This window comes from Thermobia domestica, chromosome 4 (assembly GCF_964235325.1).
Source record: "Thermobia domestica chromosome 4, izTheDome1.hap1.1, whole genome shotgun sequence".
NCBI lineage: Eukaryota > Metazoa > Arthropoda > Insecta > Zygentoma > Lepismatidae > Thermobia > Thermobia domestica.
Genome location: NC_137457.1, coordinates 267,303,146 through 267,318,617, shown reverse-complemented (window position 1 = coordinate 267,318,617; position 15,472 = coordinate 267,303,146). Strand labels below are relative to the sequence as shown.

The 15,472-nt window shown below is 37.4% G+C and overlaps 1 protein-coding gene across 2 annotated transcripts in view; it reads right to left on the bottom strand.

Annotated features, from left to right (window-relative positions):
• Window positions 1-15,472, bottom strand: part of dnt (tyrosine-protein kinase Dnt) — a 314,732-nt gene that overhangs the window by 174,640 nt on the left and 124,620 nt on the right. Inside the window, exons 1-2 of one of the 2 annotated variants that reach the window (XM_081755892.1) lie at window positions 4,292-4,438; window positions 1,860-1,987 (exon numbers count right to left, since the gene is read on the bottom strand). Coding sequence is in view for 1 of the 2 variants with exons in the window: in XM_081755891.1 (XP_081612017.1) it covers window positions 1,860-1,987 (128 nt within the window). In the remaining variant the exon portion in view is untranslated. Of the gene's footprint in view, window positions 1-1,859; window positions 1,988-4,291; window positions 4,439-15,472 lie in introns of those variants that run through there. The other variant, XM_081755891.1, reaches the window with a different exon arrangement.

Below are 15,472 nucleotides of genomic sequence, written 5' to 3'. Positions count from 1 at the left end.
TACAGACCTAGGGCATGAGGATATGATTGTAAGTGATAACTATAGGCACAAAATAAAATACTTACACTGAGCGATGGTGAAAACACCAAAAAGGAATTAGTTTATATCTTTCATTATGGAATAAAGCTAATAGATAAAAAATTCTATGAAAGAACATAAAAAAATTGGAAATCAACTCAAATTATTCGTTATTCGGACAACTGTTCGAATAATTACTCCTTATTCGAACTGTTTGAGCAATTATTCGTTTTTCAAACAATTGTTCGAATAATTATTCGTTAGTCGAGCAACTGTTCGAGTAATTACTCGTTATTCGAACAAATGTTCGAATAATTACTCGTCATTCGAACAAATGTTCGAATAATTACTCGTCATTCGAACTGTTCGAATGACGAGTAATTCGAACAGTAATTGAGACAAACTCGTTATTCGAACAGTAATTGAGACGAACTCGTTATTCGAACAATTACTGGAATAACGAATTACTTGCGTTTTAACAGTACTACTCCTAACAATGTATACACACATAACGAAAAGGAAACAAACAAAATGTCAAAAAGAAAAAAAAAACTGCACGAATTACTTTCTGATACTAAATTCCCCCACGAATTACTGTGGGCAATATTTTGCATTCCCCCTCCTAACCTTTCATATGAAATTCGAAACAACTTGGAAGTCTCGTACGAAATTCGAATGTTTCGTATGGACATCTTACACTCCCACCCCTCTCTCTTCTCCACTAGAACAAAAATAATACTAAAGAACTATTAAACATGTATTTAATTATTTCAAATGAAGGATCCAAACTCCAAATTTCATATCTAACCTTAAGGAATTCCGAGATATGCATATCTTATTATATAATAATTGCAACCCTTACCCCTCTTTCTTCCCACCTGTCTTCCATTCTAGAACAAATATTTTCCAGAAACGCTGAAGCACTTAAATAAGAAGTCCATGTATCAAATTTCATGTCTGTAACCTTCAGAGATTCAGAGATATGAACATGTTAATATATTAATCGTTATCCCTTTTCTACCCTTCTCGTTCCTTGTCCCATTTTCTCTTTCCTTAATGGTATTTTACGTCACATGTCCTTAGTCCCTAGTCCCGTTTAAAGGATTTTGCCCTTTCTTCGGGTACCAATTCTATGCACTGTTCAAATATCAAGTTTCAAGCATAAGCGGTTTGGTCTGTGCGATGATGTCTCATTCACTCACTCACGACTTACGACATGGAGAGATTATTGATTCAACTATTTTTTTTTTTAAACAAAGTATGGGTACTGTACTTGAATTTGACTGATTCTCGATCCACACAAAATATATTGAAAAGATAGGGATAACGTACTGGCATCTATTGATTTATGATCGCTCCTTAAGACCATATTTCCATTTTACATGACTCTTGTAGCTGACATTTAAAAAGAAAATTGCAACCCGATCTTTCTATTTACTGTTTACAATATTACAACTTCTTGAAAGCAAGAAAGGTATCTCCACCCATGCAGCACTGCACTCTAGTGGACAAATCGTGAACCTCCTCATTAAAAACGTGTATTTTGGTGCACTTCCCCTCCCTGTCCAAAAGAAGCTGTAGTTTCGGAAGCGGCTAAACTGCTGTTTCTTTTATGTCCGCGGGAGGGCGATAGCAGGTAGCAAGCAAGACGGCCCAGAAAGTTGCACACGGTTTAACTCCTTGCAAGATGGAAAAAAAAATGTATGACCCTTTCAAGACTTTTTTTTTTTTTTAATGACAGCTACAAGATTGATGTACCGTGGCAACATGCCTTTACACTTACTTTGAAAGTGGCATGTGCAAAACATTTACTACGATATACTGCATAAGTAGTTACTTACCGGTCTACTGGTTAAACTCTGCCACGTGAAATGAAGATTCGAAATAATGGCAGGAACAGGAACAACAAAATTCAGTGCATATTCGTTCACGACACCGTCACGAACATAAAACAACTGCGATGATAGACCTGTAAAAAATAAGAGGAAAAAAATTAGTACTTAAAGAAACTTAACTTAAAGTTTTTGAATTGCACTTAAGTTTAGAATCATAAAACTATAGCGAAACTTTTTTAAGAGGCCTCATCCCGGTGAAATTAAAATACCGCTAATTTTACAGTAATTATGTGATATCTTCCAATAGATAAAAGATAATCGGAATGTGGAACAAGAGCGCCCTAGACAATATCATTTTACATGAGATACCATTATCACGACTTACTTATCTATTTTCGATTTCGAGCCATTTTGAGTTGAGTTGGTTTTGAGTTTAACGTCCCTTTCAGCAGCAAGGCTATATGAGACGTGGACCTACTGATTAACGTGGAATCCGAACCACATGAGCTCCCGCCGGGAATCGAACCCGGGTCTCCCACGCCAAAGGCACGTATGCTAACCACTTAGCCACGGAGGAGCTCCGAGCCATTTTGAAAATCGGCATTTATTTTCGCATTTCTAAACGGCTGAGAACGGAAAGCCACTAGGTGACTTGTGATAACGGTATCTCATGTAAAATGATATTGTCTAGGGTGTTCTTGTTCCATATTTCAATTATATTTTATCTATTTGAAGATATCATATAATTACTGTAAAATTAGGGGTATTTTAATTTCGCCGGGATGAGGCCTCTTAAGGAACAAAAATTGTCGTGGAGGCTTCAATTATTTATCAAGAATTTTTAAATCAAGAAATGAAATCTTTTAAGTTTAACGTCCCACGATTATGCCTGTTTGGCTAAGGGAGACGGATGATTAAGGCAATGAGTTGAGTTCATTTTGAGTTTAACGCCCCTTTCAGCAGCGAGGCTATATGAGACGTGGGCCTACTCATTAAGGTGGAATCCGAACCACATGAGCTCACGCCGGGAATCGAACTCAGATCTCCCACGTCAAAGGCGCGTACGCTAACCGCTTAGCCACGAGGGAGCTCGTGATTAAGGCAAGTGAATGATGATGGAAGAATTGGTGGAATAAGGATGTGGGAGGAATGGAAGTACCGCGAGGAAACCCATGCACATCGAACCAGGGACCCTACGCACTACAGGTAAGCGCTCTACCACTGAGCTATTTAAACAATTTTGTCAGCTTAACGAGATCTATCGATTATATCCAAAGATGAGATTATTCCAATCAATTATCTTATGGAGCTAAACAAAATGCTATGCGTAACTGTAAAACTTCATACGTAATTTCCCTGGTGGAGCTCATGTGGTTCGGATTCCACGTTAAGTTGTATGTTTGAGTCTCATATAGCGTCGCTGCTGAAAGGGACGCTACAAACTGATAATCAAATCAAATAATTATTTTTTTTCCTACATGCCTACATTCCGAAAACATGTCGTCCTCTATCCCAGTGCTATTCAACCTTTTATTCTCGCGTACCTCCAGACACAGTTCGTCATCCAATTGTGTACCCCTGAAGCTGTTTAGAATAAATTAAATCGAAATGAACTTAACACCCTTAAGAGTTTTCATCCCGGCGAAATTAAAATACCGCTAATTTTACAATAATTATGTGATATCTTCAAATAGATAAAAGATAATCGAAATGTGGAACAAGAGCGCCCTAGACAATATTATTTTACATAAGAAACCGTTTTCACGACTCACTTATCTGCTTTCGATTTCGAACCATTTTGAAAATCGGCATTTATTTTCGCGTTTCTAAACAGCTGAAAACGGAAGGTCACTAGGTGACTTGTGATAACGGTGCCTCACGCAAAATAATAGTCTAGGGCGCTCTTGTCTATATTTCTATTATCTTTTATCTATTTGAAGATATCACATAATTACTGTAAAATTAGCGGTACTTTAATTTCGCCGGAATGAACACTCTTAAGTACTCGCGCGGGGTGTTCACAGATCCCCAACCAGGTAACTTTTCTGTTGCTAGCCAGAAGTCCTGATGAAAAAATATTTAAAAAATGTCTCAAAACAAGTTCAAAAAATCTGATTAAAGCAAATACTTTTAAAAACATGTCTAGAGTTACGCTACATTGTTTTAATTATTTAAACAAAATATATTTTTATTGTAATAAAACAAATATCAATTTGGGGGTCTACTGGACCCCCGCGCGAGTACTAGTGTCACAAAAAGGGCGCGAGTACTTACGGGTGAGGGGGACAAATAGAGACCCAATAAAATGCCAATCAAAAGACTATTTACAGGAGGATAAACTGCATATCCGAAAAAATTACCATGGGAAAGTTCAAAATTTTCTTCAACTATGACCATTCAATAAATATTGGAAATATACTTATTTTAGGATTACGTACCACCAGAAACATCTTGGCGTACCCCTAGGGGTACGCATATCCCCGGTTGAATAGCACTGCTCTATCCTCTGTTCCATGGAAGGTCATGTATTTGTACTGTAAAGTACAATACTCAGCACAAAATACTAAAAGACATTTACTATTTTTTTCGTAACTTCGTTCGGAAAGACTCCTTATAGAAATTAAAAATACATGAGGCAGAAGTCCAGGAGACCAATATTCCGCCCCATTCTTCCCTTTCATGGACTCAGAGGTTACAAAGGTGAAAGCTCCGAGAGGATTTCTACGAAAACGCATGACTTTCCCTATGATAAAGCATTAATTCACAAAGTTAAAATAAATAAATAAATAAATGAAGTATTTTTCATATAGTGTAGATCTGTATCTTGACGTTTAGTGGCGTCGCCACGTGGTCGTAGCCAACGAGTCTCACGTGGCGCTGGCTTGCTTCTTGGAAAGGCGTCAAAATGGGTTGTCATGCAGCCTCCTATTGATTTCCAATCGGAATGTGGCTTTTGGAGGGAGAGAAAGGGAAGGGAACAGAGGACATTCGCAGCTCGTCAAGTGGGAGGAAAAAATTCACCATAGGCCAAAAACGTTATGTACTACGAAACTGCATTGACATTCTTGAAAGGGGATATGCTAAAAATAGAAAAGCGATATACAGTACTTACATAGTGAGTGTTTCCCACAGCGGTTATGACAAATGAATCGAAACTTCCATAATAAATGTAATTCATTCTATACTTTCAATGAAGGGGGAAAAACTTGCTACGAAAAATTGGGAAATTGTTGGATGAGCAACACCTTAAAACAAGGTTAAGCCAATGTATTTTTGTATCCCTATCCCTAGTCACCAACTATTAACCTACTATTGGATTAATAACGGCAAATTGTTTGTTCGTCAACATACATTTTAAACTACATTGGCCAATGTATATTTGTAGCTATCCATTCCCAGTCACGCCGACTATTAGCCTACTGTTGGATAAATGATGGCAAATTGTTTTGTGGTCAAAATTAGGGATGGGCAAAACCAGTTTTTATAAAAACTGGAAACTAGTTTCTAGAAAAACCGAAACCCGAAAAAACGATATTTCGATTTTCTCCAAAACAGGTTCGGTTTTTCACCGAAACTGGTTTCGGTTTTCTCCAAAAACCGGTTCGGTTTTCACTGGAACTGCTTTATGAAAACTGTTTTGGAAAACACAAAACTATTTCTGTGGAAACGGAATCGGTTTCTGGAGAACAACGAAGCACTATTTTTGGTCAGAAATAGAACCAGTTTTGGAAAAACTGAAACCGGGTTTGGAGAAAACCGAAACTCGATTCGGTGAAAACCGGTTTCGGCGAAAACCAGGTTTTTTGATAATTTTCAGAAGCCGGTTTCAGTTTTTCTATAAACCGGAAACCGAAAAACTGGTTTTTGTACCCATCACTAGTCAACATGCACTATAAATTAAGTTAAGCCAACATATTTTTTAACTTCATATTTGACATTTCAATTCCCATCCATGCCGACCATTACCCAACGTAAGACCTACGAAGTGTGTTGCCTAATCCGTGTGATTAGAATTCTTAGAATAAGTAACTAACGTTTATTTATTCGTGGCATCAGTACGATTAAACAGGACGTAAAAATGTTCGTAAAAACGGCAAATCTTACTTTCAAACATCGCGTTAGAATTATGCCACAAGAATATTTCTGAATTCTAAAAAGCAAACTACGGCTTTATTGGCTAACGTTTTAACATCAGTGGGATACATAGAATTTCATCAAGATGCTCAAACTCCGAAGTTCATATCCTTGTTTTTTTGTTGTTTTTTTTTTTTCTTGAATAACACACTTATGTGGCCGTATTGGGTGATTGTTCTAACAGTCATGACTTTGCCAAAATCCATTATAATTTTAATATGTCTTCTGAAAGGGATAATAATAAGAACAGTGCACTTCATTCTTACACAAAGCATTAACTGCTAGATACACAGGTAGTCGTACCGAAAAGAATAGTAGAGGTTTATACGAGTATGACAATTTACTTGCTCCGTTAAATTCATTGTCTGTCTTTTATAGTACTCACTGGATATAACTGCAGGACTTGGAAACTGCAGGGCTCATTTACAGTATTTACAGTTTTCTAAATAAGCCATGAATATTCAAGGGGAGTCTGGTAATAATAATTACACTTATTTTCATAAGATAGATTTATAATCTTCAATCAAATTTTAAAAAAAACAAAACGGCATTTTCATTTCTGAAAGCTATCAGCTGTAACACTCAGCTAAATAAGTAGTTGAGGTAACGCAAGGTTATCATTGGACAGTTGGCTGGGGTTGTCGGTTTCTAAGATTGTAATGGACAAACGCTTTTTTAGGACGGCCAAACGCTTTTTTAGGACGGAGAAAGAACTTTAGAAGGGCCATTATAATCCATTAAAAACAACGCTGATTTTTTTACAAAACGTTTCTAATACTAAGGCTTATGAATGATTGAAGTTTCTCACTGTATGGTTTTAACTGGGACGCATTGAATCTCAGAAAAGAAGTTACATGCTCATTTGTCAGTTTGTTTCTAATACAACTCTTTCAAGAACTCTAACCTTTTTTTTTTTTTTTTTTTTTTAGACAGATTTTTGGACATTATGTCGCGGGTTGGATAGAACACATGAGGGAACTGCATATACCGCGCGGCCCGTAGTTTGCGCATCACTGGCCTCTAAAATCACTGTCTTGTCCCGTATATTATCATGAAACTTCTGTCTCGTTCGGTGAATAATCCTACAATTGGTTGAACCTGGGATCGGTAAAAGACTGAAGCAAAACAGCCTCAGTGCTGGGATACTGTATTTTGACCCAATGACTACAACCTGTATGGAATGCGAAATCTGATCTGAATGGAAGGGCAAACATTGGACATTGGATAGCTGTGTGGTAGTCCAACGTATGGTATTTTGGGTATCATGGTTGACAAGAGGCCTCATCTCGGCGAAATTAAAATACCGCTAATTTTACAGTAATTATGTGATATCTTCAAATAGATAAAATATAATTGAAATGTGGAACAAGAGCGCCTTAGACAATATTATTTTGCGTGAGGTACCGCTATCACAAGTCACCTAGTGGCTTTCTGCTTTCAACCATTTAGAAACGCGAAAATTAATGCCGATTTTTAAAATGAATCGAAATCGAAAGCAGATAAGTGAGTCGTGATAACGGTATCTCATGTAAAATGATATTGTCTAGGGCGCTCTTATTCCACATTTCGATTATCTTTTATCATTTAAAGATATCACATAATTACTGTAAATTTAGCGGTATTTTAATTTCGCCGGGATAAGGCCTCTTAATAATTGTAGACAGAAATATATAAGAAGTTATACTATACATTTAAGAAATTATACTATTTTCAATAAGCTTCAATTCACTAATGTTAATGTATTCTTCTTAACCTGTTTTCTGAGATGAAATGAAATGAAATGGACTACCATTTTACGTCCCACGATTATTAGCCTATTTTCATCGAATTTAATTTTTCTTTGAATTGCTTCAAGTTTATTATTTTTTTTCTTCCCTTTGTGATTTTTAATCCATTTACTTACACGAAAGAAGAAACGTCACAATTAACTTTCAACTTCAAGCCTACGACCAAAATGGTAGTCAACACATCACTAAACTACCAACCAGAAGGTGGCACGATAATAACTACCTTTCTTTCAGAACATCCATCTTGTATATTTTCCATCTTTTTATTTCCTGCGTAATAATGATTAAACACATTTTACTATTACTTTATTTTATGCTTTACAGAACAGTTTCTTACACAGACATAAAGATTATACAAACGAAATAAAGAATTTCAAAGGCGTAATAGCCTTAAACTGATTCCCTTCCCCCTTTACTGTACGTACAAGGGCTATTTTTCTGCTGTCAAGTTCTGAAGTTCACAAGATAACTAAAATGGTTTTGTGTCCGTTTTGTTAGTTTACTTTTTCCTTTCTGTCTTTTTTTTTTTTCGTTTTGATACTATTCGTTCTACAAAGTTTCCCCTCATTAAGTTATAATTTTATTTTCCAACTCAATGGTATAACAACAATTACTTTAAACGTTTTTCTTCGGCAGATGACAATTGTCATTATGTCATATGAAAGGGAGAAGAAAAATGTAGTGAATTAAAAAAAAAAAAAAAAAAAAACATGAAAAACGTCAAAAATAATCTGTCAGAACCATCTGTAGTCTAAAAAAGGAACTACTAAATTATTGTGTTTATCTTATTTTCCTTTGACTTCCTTTTTGAGTTTTCATAGTGACTGACTCAGCATTCAATGATAAACGGCATTTCCGCCTTGTAATTTTCGAATAATCAATAAATATATATATTTTTTCCAAAGATGCACAAGGGAATAACAGAACAGGCGGTTAAAAAAAAAATACAAAATTACTCTTAAAATGCCACCATTTTTGCGTTTATTACATATTATTTACAGTATGTCAGAAACACACCACACAGTAACGAAAGGGGTGAATACAAATGTCCGTTTAGTGCCGGATGACTGAAAATACAACATGTAACCGCATATGGCTGGCTACTTGTGAGTTATGAAAGAAATATCATAAATCACGCATACAAAAGTTTTGAAATAGCGGTACTACTAAGCACTTTACACTAATACTGGATTTTTCGATTTTTTTTTTTAATCTGATGAAACTACTCTTGTCATTGTCAATTAGGAAATGAAATCTTTGAGTTTTACGTCCCACGTTTATGCCGGTTAGGCTAAAGGAGACGGTGATGATGAGTAATGAATGAAATGGTGGAATGAAGAAAGTGGGAGGAAACGGGAGAACCCCGAGAAAACCCACGCACACGGTGTTTGTCCACCACGAAGTTCACTTGGCGGGGGCTGGGATCGAACCCGGGACCCCTAGCACCAGAGGTAAACGCTCTACCACTGAGCCACCGCGGCCCCCATTGTCATTTAGGATTTACTGATCAATTCATGGAATTGGTAAGGTAAACGCACCGGATTTCGACAGATTAAGGACTTCTTTAAAAATCAATCGCTTATTGTGGCCATAATATTGGTCGGTGTTGGCCCGTTTTTTTTTTTTTTTTTTTTTTTTTTTGAACTGTAGAGGTTTTCCTAATGCTAAAAGTCGCTTCAAGGCTCAAATGTTAATGTTTAAAATTTTTATGAAACTGGAACTCGCCAACGGAACCCGAATTTGACACACACCACCCGGTTTCGACAATTGCGGTACCTGAATTCGACACCGATGCACAACGAAATAACGGAACATCGGAGAAAAAAAAAGTATAAAATTACTCTTAAAATGCTACCATTTTTGAGTTTATTACGTATTATTTACATCATGTCAGAAACACACCATACAGTAACGAAAGGGGTGAATACAAATGTCCGTTTTGTGCCGGATGACTGGTAACCAACCACATTGGATGGCTACTTCTGAAATATAAAAGAAGTATTATAAATCATGCAAACAAAGGGTTTTATAATAGCTGTACTACTAAGTATTTTACACTAATATTGGATTGTTTGACTACCTGTATTTAATTGTGTAGAAGGCCGATGTCCTTCTCCATCATCTGCATATCAAAATGCAGATGAGGGGCACATTAGCATATTAATATGTAAATATGATAATTTTGTGGTTTAATTATTTGCTTAACATTAGCATATGCAGTGCATATTTATTTGATATTATTAGTAATGAAGTGTAAAACACCTAGCATAGTACGTAAATATTAATACAATATTGTATTATATTGTATTTATTTCATTGTATTTATTTCATTGTGTTTATTCCATTTATAGGCCTTATATAGTGTATTAATGGGTTGCATAATTACTTCGTTGTTGCATAATGCATAACTTACAGGGGATGATGAAAGATAATGAATATAAAGCAGAGATAAAAGATTAATTAAATAGAAAATGAGCAGATTCTATAAGAATCATACTTGATTTTTCTGAACGCTTGAAAGAGAGCTAGAGCTGAGAAAAGTTTTTTTTCTTTCCCGACTTACTGTCGCCTATACTACAGGATGGAAGGTCTCTCTCAACTCACCACGGGAAGAAATACCCAGAATAAAAACTAAATAAGTATCGTATACCCAGGAAGTAGCCTATAGACTTCCTTTGGTGTATCTACACTGAGTTTGATACCGTGCGTTGAAACACGGAGTTCGTATGGTTTAATATGCCATAAACTTTTTCGCTTCTACATGCGAAATTTTAGGTTTCTATAGGTGTAATTTCCAATATACCTAGCGTCAGCGTCTCTTCCTCCCCCCCTGTTCACCAAAAACCAGTAACCTGGCTAGTAAGCCTCTTGCTTGGTTCCCAACATGCAACACCAATTTAAAAATGTGTACTCTAATTTGACTTATTTTCTGTGTTTAATATTAATATTTACGTACTAAGCTATACTCGTTCTTGGAAAGACCGCATAAATTCTGTTTATTTTTAACAACGTGTTTCCCTTATCAAACAAGACACTTAGATCTTGTATTTGTGAAAAATAAATAATTAACAAAGATGTTTCCTTCAATCTCTCTCCAAGCAAGCATGGCTGCATTAGTAGCAAACAGTTTAAACGACAGCCACAAAAATTGGGTGTACCGCTGCTTCTGAGAGAGATGACAGTCAATAATTTGTATAAATATGTATTCTTTGTATGTTTAACTTTAGTTTAATGTATAATATCATATGTTTCTATGTTTTATTTGTATGTAACAAGTGAAGAAAACAAAAGTAGGCAAAAATCTTTCACAGTTTCTGCTGCAAGCAAAAACTTTCCGTGCTAGCCGTTACCGGAGGAGGGGCAGCACGTGTCAGCCAAAAAAGGTAAAGTTGGCTACGAATGGTGGATGAAGAAGGGCATTGACACAAAAGACCACCCGCAATATTCGCCCCAAGGCAAGTACCTTTTGTCAAAGGGTGCTTGGAGAAGCGAGTTTCTTCGTTTCCTGTGTTTTACCAAAAACATATACTCGTTTTCCTTGGAGAACGGGGTAGTTGAAGCTAGACTCGTGAAGTAACAAGAGATAGTTTTGCGGTGTGGTAGGAGGTCACCTGACTTCCCGTACAGAGTTCAATACCCAGGACACGGTAAGAACAATTGTTTCGGTTCCCCGGGATTTGTCCTGTAAACAACTATATCGCGAGTGTGTTAATCTAAATTTCTTCAAAAGCATGAAATAGTCCAGTAACAAACAGTGTATAACTTACACACATTTGTAGTTATACGTCAGTGGTACTCATTCTATTCAGTAACAATGGAAGTTTAAATTTTAAAATCTTTTTTTTATATTCATCCATTCTCTGAGTGCTTAGAACACTCAGTAAAAATCAGATAATTTGAAGCTTATTCGTAACTCCCAGTGTTAATATAGAACAATCGCAGTTTGCCAAATATGGGAGAAATATATATCCTAACATATCTCAAATAGAGATATAACGCCGAGGCCAGTAACGCTATTAAACTGTGCCTGTCCTTGGACATTTTAGCACAAGGCTTACAGCAATTAATTTGCTTATTAATTTCGAGCTACTAAACGTTCTTTCATTGAACGCTTAAAATTCAGCATGCTATATCTCTTACCAAAACATTTTCGTGTAGTGGAATAAGCATCTAGGAGGACACTGTGTCATCAAATTGGAAATTTGTGTACATCAAGTGAAGTTTAAACAGTGTGTCAGCATATAAAAATCTTGTTTTATTTTTATCATCACTCTGTGTTGTTAATTCACAAATATAGTGAAAATGTTTCTTCGACAGTTAACTACATCTCTCCTCTAAAACTGTTAGAGACAAGAAACTAAAAATTATGAGGAGATAAAATAATATTGTAAATATCTCTATATAAGTTTTTTTTATTAATTAAAGGTCAAACAGACCTTTCACGTTTTCGATTCATTCTACATTATTTCTCATTCATTTTATTTTTTTTAGTGTGATAAAATATCAAATATAAATCTATAAGTAACGTGTTTATGTGATAGTGCACTACAAAGGTAATAAATATTTAGTATATAATGTGTGATATCATCTCATCCACCATGTGTAAGATTCCTGATTTCTATCTGGGAAATAAATCTGTCAGCTCTTACCAGAACAACTGTTTATTCAATTGCTGTAGGGTAAGTACCTGCACTAATAATAGCTTTGTTTCAAAAGTGTAATTCAAGGAAACATTTTCCCTTGATTGTGTATGTTAACCATCTCTCTATATGGGGCTCAGAGAGAATTCTGCCCAAAAAACCAATAACAGCCATGAAATAGTGAAATCAAATACAGGCTGCTACCTGTAAAAATTTAAAGTATAAATTTTTTTTTCTTTTAACCTATTTAAATCTTATAACTAACTCACTATTATAGCATCCTTAAGCATGGTAGTTATGCAAATGGCCCTAAGATCTGCTGTTCTACAGAAATAAATAATTTTTGCTCTACCGACTTCATAAAAGAGTGGCGGCCCTTACAAGAGAAAACCTAATCTCCAAGAGGGAATAAATAACGTCTTATAATTTTTGTAATATTTGCATTTTATGTAAATACTTCAGTTATTTAAATATTCCCAGCCACTCTCCTTTATCATTTTTTTTATATATATTGTGTTGGTGTCGTTAGGTAAACAGTAGCTTCGGCTCTGGCCACCTAGCACCTCACAATAATAAGTGGCGCCCAGCGTGGGGCTGGAACTTCACGTGCTGTGTTAGCCACTTCACAATAATAAGTGGCTACCCAGCTGCAGGGCACGATACTTCACGCTTTTGCATGAGAGCATAAGTCTATATACTCATATGGTCAACATACAGTTGGTTTAAATTTCGGTATATGTTTTGTTTTCTCTTCCCAAAAATTTCCAAGAACGTAGGTGTCTTGTGTTTAAAATTTATTTGTGATTTGACTTTTGTTTTAACATTACTGTGATTTAGAGAATTCGGTTTATTTAGAATTTTGGGGGGAAGAAGTTTTTGTAACTCCGTTTGTGTTTGTAAATGGTGGTAACGCGAGCACAGGCTCGAAGAGTTAGAAATATGGATAACGAGTTCGTATTTGAAGAGTTCGCTCAGAGAGCTGGGGAGCTCTCTGAAGAAAATAGTCTTAATGACGCTCAGAGCGCTAACGAGCGTCCGGTCAGCCTTGTGGGAGACGCTGCTGCGGTGAATACGGTTCCGCCAGTCCCCAGTAGGGAACCGGAAGTACCATTGCGGGAGGACAGGGAGGTGACCACAGAAAATATAGAACGATGTGTTAGCCCAGCCATTAATGTAGGTAGTTCTGGGGGAAACATCAGCAATGATAAAATAGCAGCCATGTTTTTTGAGCTTCTACAAGGGCAAAAGAAACTAGAAGAAGATAATAGAAGCCTAAGGGAAGATTTAGATGTTAAGTTTAAGGAAAATGCATCCCAATTAGAAAGCAAGATAGAAAAAAGTGCAAAAAGGTTGGAGAAGTTAGAGAAGAAATTAGAAGAAAGTTCAGAGAAATTAGACAGAAGAGTAGAGACTGGCCTGGAGCAGGTACATAAAGAGACGAAAGACATGTATAAACGTCTCGAACAGGCCATATAATCAAGTAATGCTCGTCTGGAACTCCAGTTGGAGACTGTGAGTTCGAGACTAGAGCACAGCGAACGTAAACTAACAGAGCGGCTTGAGATCACCACCGTAGAGCTTAGGGGGGAGATTGAAGGCGCTCGGGAGGATCTAAATACTCGTGTCACGGAAACCACTAAGAGACTAGAGGAGAATTACACCGAACTTGCTGAGAGTGTTAGACAGGTCTCGTCTCGTGTAAAACAGACCACTCTTACTCTGAATAATCAGGTCAGGCGAGTGGAAGTGAATTTCACTTCCCAACTAGCAAGGATCCGGGGGGAGCTAGAGCAGGAAACGCCACTCGATGAGATCAGGTCGGAATGTAACGGCAGCATCCAACAGATGCAAGAGACCGTTCATGACGTGTGTGCACAGCTCGAGAAGAAAATGGAGGAGTGAAAGAGCTCCATTCAGAAGGAGACCAGTGAGGTAATAGAAGGGAGACTCGCTAACATCTCTGTCTCCGGCACACATGAAAAACCAACATCACCGAATAATGTCTCGAGTCGCGATCTGCCTGGTTCTCAACCTGGGAACCTCGCTACTTCCCGCGAGACAGAACCTGTCCCGTCAACGTCTCGCTCATGCAATCATGAGACGAGACAACATCTCGCAACAGCGTTTGGACTAATACACAGGGATGTTACCTTACCTGTGTATTCTGGGAATGAATCCGAAACCGAAACATATAACTTTCTCCAAGATCTCGACCGGTACTTTGAGGTCACTGGAGTACCGGACGAGATGAGGCTCAGCTTCATACCGCGAGCGATCCGAAATACTTGCTACCAATGGTTTCAAGTTAACCGGAACAAAATTCAGACCTACAAAGATTTTGTGCACAACTTCAAACAGTGCTACCTTAGCAAAGAGCGGCTGGCCAACCTAAGGGCAACGATTCTCACCTCCCACTTCGACAACCGTATACACAAATCCCCCGCAGAATATCTGCTAGATTTGTTACATAAAAACAGTATATTAGAGCCAAGAATGTCTGACGCTACATTATTGAAGGTACTTCCGCGTCATTTCCCAAACTGGCTATTTAGGGCGATAGTCTCTTCTCGCCCGAAAACAATAGCAGAACTGTTAAATCTTGTACAGGAACTGCAGTCGTCAATGACGAATCGCGACCAGTTCTTCCAGGGTAACCAGAGGAAAGGGGTCAACATGCTCCAAGTGAGCGTGGAAAACGAAAACAATAACCCCTCTGGCCACAGTGGGAAGCACGCTGCTCGTAAGAAAAATAGAACGAGAGAAAATCAGCGTCCTTACCAGAAAAAGAGACATCAACACACAAATAATAACAACCACCAGCGATCCCCGCCTCGCCATCCGAGCAGCGGAAGTGGGTCGTCTGGCTGGTCACGTGGGGGGAACTCCCACTCCTCTCACAACAACAACAACATTCGTGGAGCCCGCGGTAGGAGGGGAGGAATGCGCAACACGAATAGATCACAGGGAAATTCCTTCCGTCATGCGGACGAGGAAATCCAACTGTTGGAACACTATGACCGGGCGCCTCCTCCTACCAGCCAGAATCAAAACATGACCA